Raw genomic sequence first — 13,277 nt, 5'->3', positions numbered from 1 at the left:
CCTCAAGATCATTTCAAAAGACAAGCTTCAATTTTGATTCCCAGAAAAGATAACTCCTCCGCACAAAGTGAATTTGTCATAACAATATTAAAAGCGCTTCCAAGTGAAATCTTTAAAAATTATGCTTCTCACTGGTAAAGTTCACTTTTAAAAACATGCAGAAAAATAATAAATAATAAAGCACATTTACTTGGGTATTTATTTTTACCAACCAAGTTTAAAGAAGAGTAGTGGTTTGTAAATATGTGATGTGATTCATGCCTGAGAAGTCACATGCCATGTCACATGGCAATACTTTACACCTGAACTCAAGGAAATCCGGGAATCCTCCAATACCTGAAAAGGTAATTATATTGTTTATGGTCTGTATTTTAGATAGACAGGTTCAGTAGATGGCACTGGTGCCAGAATGGAGCAGCAGCAGCAATGGTTGTAGAGAAGTGGACACAGTACATTTGGCATTATATCCAGTGGTGCGCAAATTAGAGTGAGTACAGGTCAGCAAACCCAGCAACTAGTGGTGGGAACATAGTATTAGATGCAGCTACTAGTGGTGGGCAGGCGTATAGCCAGTAGTGGTGGGCAGCAATCTGGAAGGAACATTAGAAAAGGGAATTGAAATAGGTTGTGCACATAGAAAAGATAAAAAATAAGTACCTCCTACGTTGTCTTCCTTCTATATTTCATACCTACATATCTTAATTCTACCATGTTCTTTACTTTCCAAAAATGTGAACTGGACTAGACGTTTGTAAGCTTACGATGTACCTGTATTGCCCTTCTTACAATCTAAATAAAACATTATGGAAAAAAATAAAAATAAGTACCTTAATATGCTGAAAAATGTTTTCTGGAGTTACACAAGCAAATTCTATCCAAAGCTGGATCAGTCACAACCCCACCTATACAGGAGCCCAGGGCCCGGTGGGTTTCCAATGGGCAAATCATTGTCGACACTCCCACACCTTCAGTAACTCAATAAAAGATCTAGATCACAAATTTGGAACTTGTACTGTACTCATCCAGAAGTCCTGAAGGCAAGTTCTACAATTCCTAAAATAGGATCATTCTCACTGAAACAATCTTACAGAAAGCCTATTGAATGTAGCTAACTTCACCTAGCAAAAATATAACCACCCTTTTGATTGTGTTGTGCCTAAAATATCACTCTTCTCTGGATCAGGTGTCTTGTAACATCTTGCTACATGTTGGTAGTCTGTAGTAGTCCCTTGAAGCATGTCAGTGGTCTATATTTTTTTGTGGCAGTCTTTATAGCCTCCTAAATCATGATGGAGGTCTCTAGTAGCCTCTGGCAGAATGTTAAATGTCTCTCGTAGCCTCTTGCAACATGTTAGAGGTCTCTAGTAGTCACATACAGCAAATAAAAGGTATAATATTTTAGCAGCTTGTTGGAGGTCTCTAGCAGCTGTGTGCTGCGTGTTAGTAGTCTCTACTAATGCCTTGGAGCACCTTAAATGTCTTTAGAAGCTTCCTGGAGCTACTTGGTGGTCTCTTTCAGAAAGTCAGTGGTCTCTAGTAGTCTCTTTGACAATGCTTGTTGCCAATAAAGTTCTCTCATAGCATATTACCTGTCATTTTAAATGGGTATTTGTCTAGGTTTCCTTTATTCTACCACAGCGATTTTAATTTAGTCTTATTTCAGTAAAGCAATGCTTATTTAACTATTTTTACTGTATCTAGGCACTAGGCCAAATCCTATCAACCCTGTAGCATGGAATTTGTTTTTTAAGGAAAACTATTATGATTAGGGTTTGAGTAATCTGGACAGTGGTTTGCGGGAGTTTGGGGAACCAAGCTGGAAGTCTGCAAACCTGGAACATTATGAACCCTATAGAAGTTGAATCTTGATATTATTTCTGGCATTTTTTTAAGGTTAACGTGCAAGTGAAAAAATGATATGAGTAGCTAGGTACTGCCCTGGCATTTAAAAAACCTCTCAGTGGGGAGAGCTTCTTTTATTGTGGTTTAAAGGGCAACAATGAAAAATGCACAAATTATTTTAATAACTTCACATTCGTTGAAGTTAATCCTTTAAAAGTCAAATTCTTCCACCATGAATTGATAAATGCCAGGCCAGCTGGTATTTATAAACAAATTGGAGAATATTTGTTACAGATGACATCATTGACCAAATGCTGTCATGACTATATTTGATCAATGACATCATCCATGATCCTGGCTGGTTTGATTGTAAACAGAAGCTGGCAGAGATTTGCTAGTGAAAAACACTATATATTGACAGTATAGGCCCCTGGTGTCCAACCTGCAGCCCAGGGGCCACATGTGACTCTTTGGTACTTGTTGTGAGGCCCTTGGACAACAGCAGTTCATAGTGGAAGTAGGATCATTGACTTGTAAAGGGATTTAGGAGTGATCCTTACTAGCCTCATGTGACATTTTCCCAGTCTCTCACTGTCTTCTGCAGCATGTTTCCAGTCTCCAACCAAACCTGTAGCTTATTTGCTGTTTGTGAATATTATGTGCCAATCCTTTGGTGATGTCAGAGGCCACAGCAGAGGCCCACTATATCTGATAAGTTGACAACCACTGGTATTGATAGACCATAAGGTGACAAAAACGTTTGCTCCTTGTTCTTGTGAATATTTTCTGGCACTGATAATTAGCGTTAGGATCATAGTGACTGTAGTGTACCTAGTACTAGAGAACAATTCTTTTTAAAGAATATGTAAAGCTGATAATTAATTATAATATCTGCTAACACATGCTAATATGTTAAAAAATATCTGTTAAAAATACATATTGTAGATTGATTGATGCATACATTAGCAAAATTAGATCACAGCAGAACAAGTAAATGCAGGCTCAGTTTCTATACCTGTATCAGATCCCATTTTATATGCTAAAAAAAGGCAGGAATTTCATTCATCCATAATTTAAAGCTAGCACTTAGTTCTGTTTCTGGTTCAGAGACAAGGGAGAGGTGGACACACATGAATACCATAGATATGTTTGCAATTAGGGACCTTCTGTTTCCACAGTTGTTTGTAGAAGATGGGTCTATGATCAAGGATAAACAAAGGTAATGCATGCATGTCCGCTTTGTTATTTTACTAGCAATCTTGGGCACCCTTTTAGGTAAATTGCTATATGCATGCCTTATTTGTAATGTGAGCAGTTTTTATGAGGGGAAGGGGAGTGTACTATTTGTGATATAATAAAATCATTTAAAACTATACTGCACTATCGGCACCCCTTATTTGTTTTAATTCCCCTCCTATATATTGGTCACATGATATGGCTGAGAACTGACAGATGTATATCCACTATCCATGTGAGTATCATCTTGTGTGGGAGATTCCAGCCATTTACAGGGATAGAGGAGGAGGATTTTGAAACGGAGAGGAGAGAAAAGCAGATATAATTAAGCGCAGAATCCTGGTAACATTCGGTGAGTGGCCATTGTCATGGGGAGAGCACAGACGGTGTGGTGGAGGTGTTTTGCAGTCCATTAGGAGCAATCACTTTGAGCACTGGGAATTCTTGGCTTAACCGTTTATTGTGCAAAGATTAACCCTACATGACTCACTAAGAAAGTTTATATACTGAATATTGTATATTTGTATGGACAAATACTATCAGGATTTATGCACTGAAATTATCTTCTCAGGTTGCAATAAGAGATTATGCAGTTTGTTTTGGGACTTTAAGCGCTGCTGAATGTTATTATTACTCAGGTGTATCTTTGAGCACAATAGTGTTCATTACATTTTATTACATGTTTGAATTTGCACAGCGGCTGTTCAATTTTTGAAATAGTATTAATTGGTATTGTTTTTATTACTTATTCATTTTGAGAGTTGGTCATAATTTGCGAAACATCTATTGGAACTTAAGCGCTGGGTAATCGTTTGCCGGTTTTTCAGTCTAGCAACCACCTCACTTATATTCGAATATAGTTGATAATATTGGTTAACCACTTTAGCCCCGGAAGATTTGCTTGCTCAATGACCAGGCCACTTTTTTCAACTTGGCACTGCGTGACTTTAACTGACAATTGCGTGGTCATGCAATACTGTACCCAAACAAAATTTACATCCTTTTTTTCTCACAAACACAGCTTTCTTTTGGTGGTATTTGATCACCTCTGCACATTTTATTTTTTTGCGATATTAATAAAAAAAGAGCAAAAATTTTGTGAAAAAAAAATTGACATTTTCTTTCTACTTTGACAGTTAAAAAATATCCAATATATTCAAATTTTGTCAAATATTTAGGCCAAAATGTATTTAGCTACATGTCTTTGGCAAAAAAATTCCCAATGAATGTATTTTTATCCACTTTAAGACCGGAAGATTACCCCCTTCCTAAACCAGGCCATATTTTATGATCCGGCACTGCGTTACTTTAACGAAAAATTGTGCGATGCTGTACCCAAATGAAATTGACGTCCTTTTTTCTCCACAAATAGAGCTTTCTTTTGGTGGTATTTGATCACCTGTGCGATTTTTAATTTTTGAAAATATTTTGATAAATAACATCCAAAAAAATGTATAAATCAAAATTTTTTAACATTTTAGGCCAATTTGTTTTCTGCTACATATTTTTGGTAAAAAAATCGCAATAAACGTATTTTGATTGGTTTGCGCAAAAGTTATCGCGTTTACTAACTACGGGAAAGATTTGTCATTTTTATTGTTTTTTTTTTTTTTTTTACTAGAAATGGCAGCGATCTGTGATTTTTTGCAGGACTGCCACATTGTGGCGGACAGATCGGACCCCGAACTGACATTTTTTACACTTTTGGGGGGACCAGTGACATTACTACAGTAATCAGCGCTAAAAATATGCACTGTAATAATGACACTGACAGGGAAGGGGCTAACACTGTTGGTGATCAAGGGGTTAAATGTATGCCTCATTACTGACGTGTGTGAGGGGAGGGGGTTCTGTGACAGAGACAGAGATCGCAGGTTCAGCTATGTTGAATCCTGTGATCTCCTCCTGTCTGTCACAGAGAAGATCCGCCTGCTTTGTTTACACAAGCAGGTGGATTTTCTCACTCTTTCCTCGATGATCGGGGAAGAGAGGCACCTACGTCGCTGGACACAGGGCTGCCACTGTGCCACAGTAGCAGCACAGTGAGCAGTCCTAAAGTGGTTAAATTACAATAGTTAACTTTTGCGCGATCCGTCGCGTGACGTTCTCTGTGTGGGGGTAACCTTTTTTACAGTCTATGGGGGTGAGGCAGTTTCAGCTACTGTACACTACCAAGCCTGTCATTTATTTTAGTAAAAATATGCTGGGTGTAACATGGATTTTCTTCTTATTTAACATGTATGCATAGACATTTCATGAAACATTAGGTCATGAATATTTAATTTAAGTCATGGAATTGTATTGGTAAAAATGTTTGTGAACCCTGTATAGGGGAGGAGTTGAGGGAGGGTTAACCCATACATATGCTGCCATGGAGTCTGTCAGGAAAGAATACATTTTGATCAGTCACTGTAAATAGAGAAGAAAGATGTACAGTGGCTACCATAGCAATTAGGTGACCTGGAATCAGGATATCTGAGTCCCGATTGTTAGTACAGGGCCCAGTGCTCTCGGTGAGACCCCCGTATCTGTGGTAGGAGCGCCCCGTGCAGCACGTTGCTAGCACAATGGGAGAAACACATATATGCAGCCCCACATAAAAAAGCCCAGTACAGTGAGGCTGCATATATGTGCTACGTCAGTGTGAAGGGGTCAAAAGCAAAAAGGCAGGTAGAGGGTAAAAGTTTAATCTTCAGTATTAAAAAACAAAACTGTGGCGCTAAGACCCTTAATGAATGACAGTCCCACTTAAGGATGTGTAAAAAGCAATAAAAAGGCAGTCCATGTGTGTCCGTCTCCACATAAAGAAGTAATTCTCGAGCAGAAAACCACCACCAGAAAGCACTCCAACACCAGTACTTCTTACCAAAAGTGATTGATCTCCATCACAGAGATCAAAAGTAGCGCATAACTGGAAATCATGAAGGCTTCTCCAATGCGGTCATAAGGGGTGGGCCGTAGTTAAAGCGGAGTTCCAGCCATTTACTCACCTGTCCAACGGTCCAGCGATGCGGCCGCCGGAAGCCTCGATCCTCTCCCTCGGGGCCGGCATCACTGCTGTGGGCACCCGGCTGTTACAGTTTGCGGCTTCACAGCCGGGTACCCACTGCGCATGCGCGAGTCGCGCTGCGCGCTGTGATTGGCCGGCAATCTTCTGGGACCTCTGACGTGTCCCAGAAGATTGCAAGGAGGGAGGGGGAGAGGAGAACTTCCGCTCAGGGCGCCGCGGCGCTCCGAGCGGAAGTGGGAGCGGGTACCTGTCAAAACTAGGTACCCGCTCCCCCCCCCAAAAAATGACATGCCAAATGTGGCATGTCGGGGGGTCAGGACTCCCTAAAGCGGAAGTTCCACTTTTGGGTGGAACTCTGCTTTAAATTAGGGGGTGCATGAGTTTAGTCGGCAGCATGAAACCTAAATACACCACTGATTGGAGCAGGATGATTTGGAGGTTCTCCCCCAGGATGACGCTCTTATAGCAGTAAGGTGAGAGGCTTATGATGATCACATAGGTGTCACAACACAGATTCTGTGGCTCCTCCTTGCCATACGGCAATAGGATCAATAAGGCTTTGTGGGGTTCCGTTGCCCCAGGTGAACGCTGCACCTCAATCCTGCGATCCCCCTCACTGTCAACGTCAGAGCATCGAGACTTCTAGCAGGTTGCAGATCTCTTCACAACAGATAGAAAAACTTCCATCTGTGTGAAGAGATCTGCAACCTGCTAGAAGTCTCGATGCTCTGACGTTGACAGTGAGGGGGATCGCAGGATTGAGGTGCAGCGTTCACCTGGGGCAACGGAACCCCACAAAGCCTTATTGATCCTATTGCCGTATGGCAAGGAGGAGCCACAGAATCTGTGTTGTGACACCTATGTGATCATCATAAGCCTCTCACCTTACTGCTTTAAGAGCGTCATCCTGGGGGAGAACCTCCAAATCATCCTGCTCCAATCAGTGGCGTATTTAGGTTTCGTGCTGCCGACTAAACTCATGCACCCCCTAATTTAACTACGGCCCACCCCTTATGACCGCATTGGAGAAGCCTTCATGATTTCCAGTTATGCGCTTTTGATCTCTGTGATGGAGATCAATCACTTTTGGTAAGAAGTACTGGTGTTGGAGTGCTTTCTGGTGGTGGTTTTCTGCTCGAGAATTACTTCTTTATGTGGAGACGGACACACATGGACTGCCTTTTTATTGCTTTTTACACATCCTTAAGTGGGACTGTCATTCATTAAGGGTCTTAGCGCCACAGTTTTGTTTTTTATTTCTTTTAATCTGCTACATTTCAGATTAGTGTGGCTGCTGTACCCACTACTGTACATTTGCTGTTTTTACAGTTTTTTACCTTAATGCGCAGCAATTTTATGTTTTTAATCTTCAGTATTGCCTATGATCTGCAGCTGATCTTTTCCCAATTGCAGACTTACTTTGCCTTTGTTCTGCACTGTGACTTGGTGTGGAGAAAGCCATCTTGATATGGAGGAAGCCAGCTTGGTAGAGTCTATGCTTTTCTTGCTGCTCCCCTCTCCTCCTTTCTCCAGAAGTAGGGATATACTTGCACTGCAGGTCCTTAGGTACTGTTTTCATTCTAAATAAGAGAACAGTCACATCACCAATTTTTATTACAAATTCATTGAGATTAGCTGCACATATAGAGCTATTAGGTTCAAGGCATAGCAGTGCCAAAGCACACAAAGTGCATTGCTGTTTTTTAGAATACATTTAAGAAAAAAAGTTACATTTATGGCATTTTACGATATGAAAATAATCTTTTGTTTGTGATAATCCTTGTTCAGGCTCCTGTCCCCAGTCTTTTCTTGGCCTAGAGTAGTTCAATTGTTTACCTTATAAATCACTATACAGTATGTTGGCTTCCTGATCCTTGTGTTATAAATGATAAGTTATTTGTTAATATCTGTCTGTGTGCTATAATAATTCTTGTAACAAGAGAAGTCCACATTTCAAACCATGTTTCATGTTACACCCATATTTATGGTGTGACATGAAACATGGTCACGGGATGCAAGCCCCCCCCCCCACCCCACCCACCTCTAAACTGACTCCTCCCCTTACAGAATGCAAGGGTTCTTCCCCAGTTGGCTCCTGTCATTTTTCTAAATCAACAATTTGTGAATGAAAAAATGATGGCGGAGGGACAAGCCGTTCTCAATGGAGCACAAGTGTAGTGATCAGTGATCTCACCAAATTTGTAGTCCATTGATACTTTCTCAATCCCCAAAACGAAATATCTGTCCCTCAATACTAGCCTGCTGCTGGAGAAGTAGTCTGCATTACCCACTGATTGCAGTTGCAATGCTTTGCAGGCTCCAATGCAAAGAAATAATGACTGCACATATTTATTCCTTCATTATTTTTTTGCAAAATGTGTGGCTTTAAGCATGCAATAATAATCTAAGTTGTTCTCTGTCAACACATGACTTTGTTGCGGGTACTTAGAGTTCCTTCAGGTGATTGTTGTTTCAGCTTCTGGTGCAGTCACAGGTGGTGGAGAGAAAGGGAATGCTAAGTGCTGTTAACCCTTCTTTTGTTCTGATGAACTAGCACATCTAGATTAATAGCACTTCTTGATCTCTCAAGTGGAGAGAAAAACATATGTTTGAACAGAAAAGATACGAAAATCTCAGCAAGAATGCAAATAGGTTTATGCTAAATGGAATCTTCTTTTTCTAACAGAACAATTAAGCTACAGATGTGTAATCCTGTTTTAGAAACCCTATAGCCAACTATAGAAACCAGTAATGCTGCTAGTTGAGCATCTTATGACTGCCAAAATAGTCAAATGAAGAGCAGAGAGCAGAGTAATTTAATGAGTAGAATTGCAAAGAATGTTGATAGACTCAGTAGTCAATGTTACTTCATGGGGTCTATTTACAAAGTAGCAAATTTGATTTTCATTGCTGGACTCACTAATATTTAAAACATATGCACCCAGAAGGTTCTCCACCAGGGAATTTTTGTGAAAAGTTACATTCTCTGCTTTTTTTTTTTTTTTTTTTTTTAAATAGACCCCTATATGTACATCTGATTATTTAACTGGATCCTATACCATTGCAGACAAAAAGGTGCTGGATTCACACCACTTCAATGTGTTTTGTCTTTTTTTCATGGGGGGGAGGGGGGTGGAGGCAGCAAGAAATTAGTTTTTTGCATACCGATGTAAGCTCTGCTTTAATTTTAGCTGTATTTGTAGTGTCTGATTTTTTTGCTTATGTTCTTTTTCAGTCTATTATCTTTATCCGGGACAAAAATTCACATGGACAAGAACTGTCTGGCTATATTGATTTCGCTCATCGGCTAAAGACTGAAGACTTTGAATTGTACTTCAGTGGGAAAAAAAAGCTTCTTCCACGTCCAACTGACTTAAGGTACTAATTATGATAAACTACAGACATTTCTTTAATGCAGAATTGACATTAAAGTGAAACTCAAGGCAAATCTCTAAATACAAAATTACATTTTATACCTGAATATTGTAACTACTATATATCAGCAAGTACAATTCTTGGCATGAATGAGTACAACCCAATAGATTTGTCAGAAAACTGTTACTTCAATTTCAGAATCAACATTTTCCATGGGACTCTATAATACAAAATCCTCCCACAAATGCGACCCATTGATTGCAATCAAGATTTGTTAATCTGCACAAAAAAAGTATTTTTCCTAACAAATTCATTTAAAACCATGTTGCAAAAATGAATACATCCCAATGAAAGTCTTGGGAGCAAAGATACATTTTAGACAACACAATCCTTATTAACACAATTTAAATACAGGGTGAGTCTAATTATTCATTAAACAGGTGTCCAGCAGACAATTAGTTATAAAAGGGTGTTACTTAACAAAGAAAAAACCTTCCCATTTCATGCTGTCAGCAATGACACCACATGGAAGAGAAATGTCACAAGACCTGAGAGAAAATTATTTATTTACACAAGAAAGGTAAAGGCTATAAGAAGATCAGCAAAGCTTTACCAATCAGAATACTGTAGCAAAAGTGATACAAAAATGTTTCAAAGATGGAACTGCAACCATCTCATAGAGCTATCCAGGCCATCCAGGGAAGTTAACACCTGGTATGGTTATGAGTAAGCAACTTATTGTGTCGTGAAACGCGTCAACCTTTTACCTGTCCCATGTCTTATCAGTCCTGTATTGATGCCTGTGATGAAGATTAAATTACTCCTATATTTGATTTCAACTTTCGGTGTGCGGTCACCACTTTTTGATGTTTCAAGTTAACACCTCCACAGGAGCGTCTTCTGATGAGAAGGGTTGAAGAAAATTGCCATGCAAGTTCACTGTAGTTAGCTAAATAAGTAGAAAGCCAAACTGGAGTGATCGTTTCTAGTGACACAATACGGCGTACACTGCAGAGGAATGGAATGCATGGGTGTCGTCCACAAAGAAAGTCTCTCCTAAAAGCCTGTGCACAAAAAAGTCCGCCTAGAATCTGCCAGGGCCCATACTGAAAAAGAAGACCACTGGGACTCTGTACTCTGGATTGATAAGACCAAGATAAATTTTGTGGAACTGATGGCTTAAAAACTGTATGGCGTCGCAAAGTTGAGAGTACAAACCAAAATGCATGGTGCCTACAGTGAAACATAGTGGTGACAGTGTCCTTCTTTGGGGCTGCATGAGTGCTGCTGGTGTTGGGGAGCTGCATTTTATTGATGGTATCATGATTTCACAGATGTACTGCTTGATATTGAAAGAGAAGGTGCTACCATCACGCTGTGCCCTTGGTCTTCATACACTTTTCCAACATGACAATGACCCAAAACACAAATCTAAGGCCACTGTGGCATTTCTGAAGAAGAACAGGGTGAAAGGGATTCAGTGGCCAAGTATGTCTCCTGATCTGAACCCAATTGAAGACCTATGGGGAATTCTGAAGAGACACATTGAGCATCACTCTCCATCCAGCATCCAGGCTCTAAAAGAGGTCATTCTTGAAGAATGGAAAAAAAAGATGCTGCAATATGTCGCCAACTTGTTCTTTCCATGCCTAGAAGACTTGGTGCTGTCCTTGCAAATCATGGAGGTCATACAAAATACTAGATTTAGTAGTTTTTGTTGTTGGGTGTAGTCATTTTTTCATCAACTAATTTGAGTTAAACTGAAGATTTTGTTATCTAAATTATATTATTAACCTTACTTTCATATAATGAGCTAAACCAATTTCTATAAAACTCGGTTTTGTCAACAGCAACTTCACACCTCCACAAGGACGCAACCCCAAACTGGACACCTATATTGACAGCTTCAGACTGCGAGTTACATCCCTGATATCCACCCAGCAAAAGAAAATTGTATACAACCTTTCACCACTGGAGCGAAGAGCTGTACACAATTTGTGCAATAATCAGGCCATCACCATCAAACCAGCAGATAAAGGGGGAGCAGTCGTTGTGATGGATACAAACAAATATATACAAGAAGGCCAGATGCAGCTGGCAAATACTACTTACTATAAAAAACTGGATTATGATCCAACCCAGGATTTTACTAAGCAATTAAAAGGTCTCATTAAAACTACACCAACCCACCTACATTCAGAACTTATCAATGCTATTCTGGATAATCCAGAAATTGGGGACTTCTACATGCTGCCCAAGATTCACAAACCAGGAAATCCAGGCAGACCCATCATAACATGTATGAATACACTTACCGAACATATCTCAGGCCTTGTAGAAAATATTTTAAAACCATTAGTCATGAATACTGCGAGTTTCCTTCAAGACACAACTGACTTTCTTAACAAGCTTAACAATATACAACAATTACCACCAAATACACTTCTAGTCACTATGGATGTAGAATCGCTGTATAGTAACATCCCTCACAAGGGTGGATTGGCTGCATGTCACAGATTCTTATCATACTCACCAAACCACAAATACAGTGCTGAGGATGTTACACAGCTCATCAAATTCATTCTCACACACAACTACTTCACTTTCAATAACGACATCTATCTCCAGTGTATGGGTACTGCTATGGGAAGTAAAATGGCACCCCAGTATGCAAACTTATTTATGGCTGTTCTGGAGGACAAATTCCTGAACAGCATACAACATAAGCCATACAGATATTATCGCTATATTGATGATATTTTCATCATATGGACAGAAGATGAGGAAAATCTCAAACAATTTTTTCATTGATCAACACCTTACACCCATCAATCAAACTTAAAATGGATTATTCTAGCAGGCATATCAACTTCCTAGACACCACAGTATACATCAGGGATGACAAGCTTCATACTTCAATATACAGGAAACTGACTGACCGATGCAGCTATCTCCACAGTTCCAGTTTTCACCCCCAGCACACTAAACGGGCCATCATACACAGCCAGGCCATCAGATACCACCGAATATGTTCAGACCCAGAAGACAGAGATAAACATTTCAGAACACTAGCAAACTCCTTCCGTAAGAAAGTTTACAAAAACATAACCATCAACACCAGCATAAACACAGCCTTAAAAATCTTCTCCAATACAAAGAGAAAAAAACAAATAATCGTGTACCTCTAGTCACCACATACAATCCAGAACTAAAAGGGATAAGAAAGATAATCAAAGATTTACAACCCATCATAACAGAGGATGAAACTCTGAAAGGAATATTCCAACAACCTCCAATACTGGCTTTCAGACAACCACCCAACCTCAGACATAAACTAATCAGCAGGAAACTTCATTCTGATTATGAAGTCACAAATAATGGGAGCAAACCCTGCCATAAAAAGCTGCAAACTGTGCAACCAGATCAATCTGTCTAAAAGTGTCACACACACAAATGGGACCTTTAATATAACAGGATCATACAACTGCACCTCCAGTAATGTTGTGTACCTCATCCAATGCAAAAGATGTAGCAAAGGATCTTATGTAGGCGAAACAGGACAGAAGTTGCAAGCGAGGATGAATTTGCACAGACATACCATCAAGGAACATAAAGAAGATAGTTTCTGCACACCTGTGGGACATCATTTTTCACAACCGGACCACACTATAGAAGACTAGGGATGATCAAACTTTTGAAAAGTTCGGTTCGGCCAGAACATCCGAACACCCGAAAGTTCGGCCCGGATTTCTGAACCCCATTGAAATCAATGGGACCCGAACTTGGGTAATCAAAAAACACAATTTTAAAGCCC

General features: G+C 39.8%; 1 protein-coding gene across 1 annotated transcript in view; it reads left to right on the top strand.

The window, feature by feature from the left end:
• The window catches only part of CFAP299 (cilia and flagella associated protein 299), a 738,453-nt gene that overhangs the window by 583,147 nt on the left and 142,029 nt on the right, over nt 1-13,277 (top strand). The window contains exon 4 of the mRNA XM_082261915.1: nt 9,324-9,466. Within this exon, the coding sequence (XP_082118041.1) occupies nt 9,324-9,466 (143 nt within the window). The remainder of the gene's footprint in view (nt 1-9,323; nt 9,467-13,277) is intronic.

Source organism: Pelophylax lessonae, assembly GCF_965119305.1.
Source record: "Pelophylax lessonae genome assembly, chromosome: 1".
Lineage (NCBI taxonomy): Eukaryota > Metazoa > Chordata > Amphibia > Anura > Ranidae > Pelophylax > Pelophylax lessonae.
This window is presented reverse-complemented; position numbering and strand designations above follow the sequence as displayed.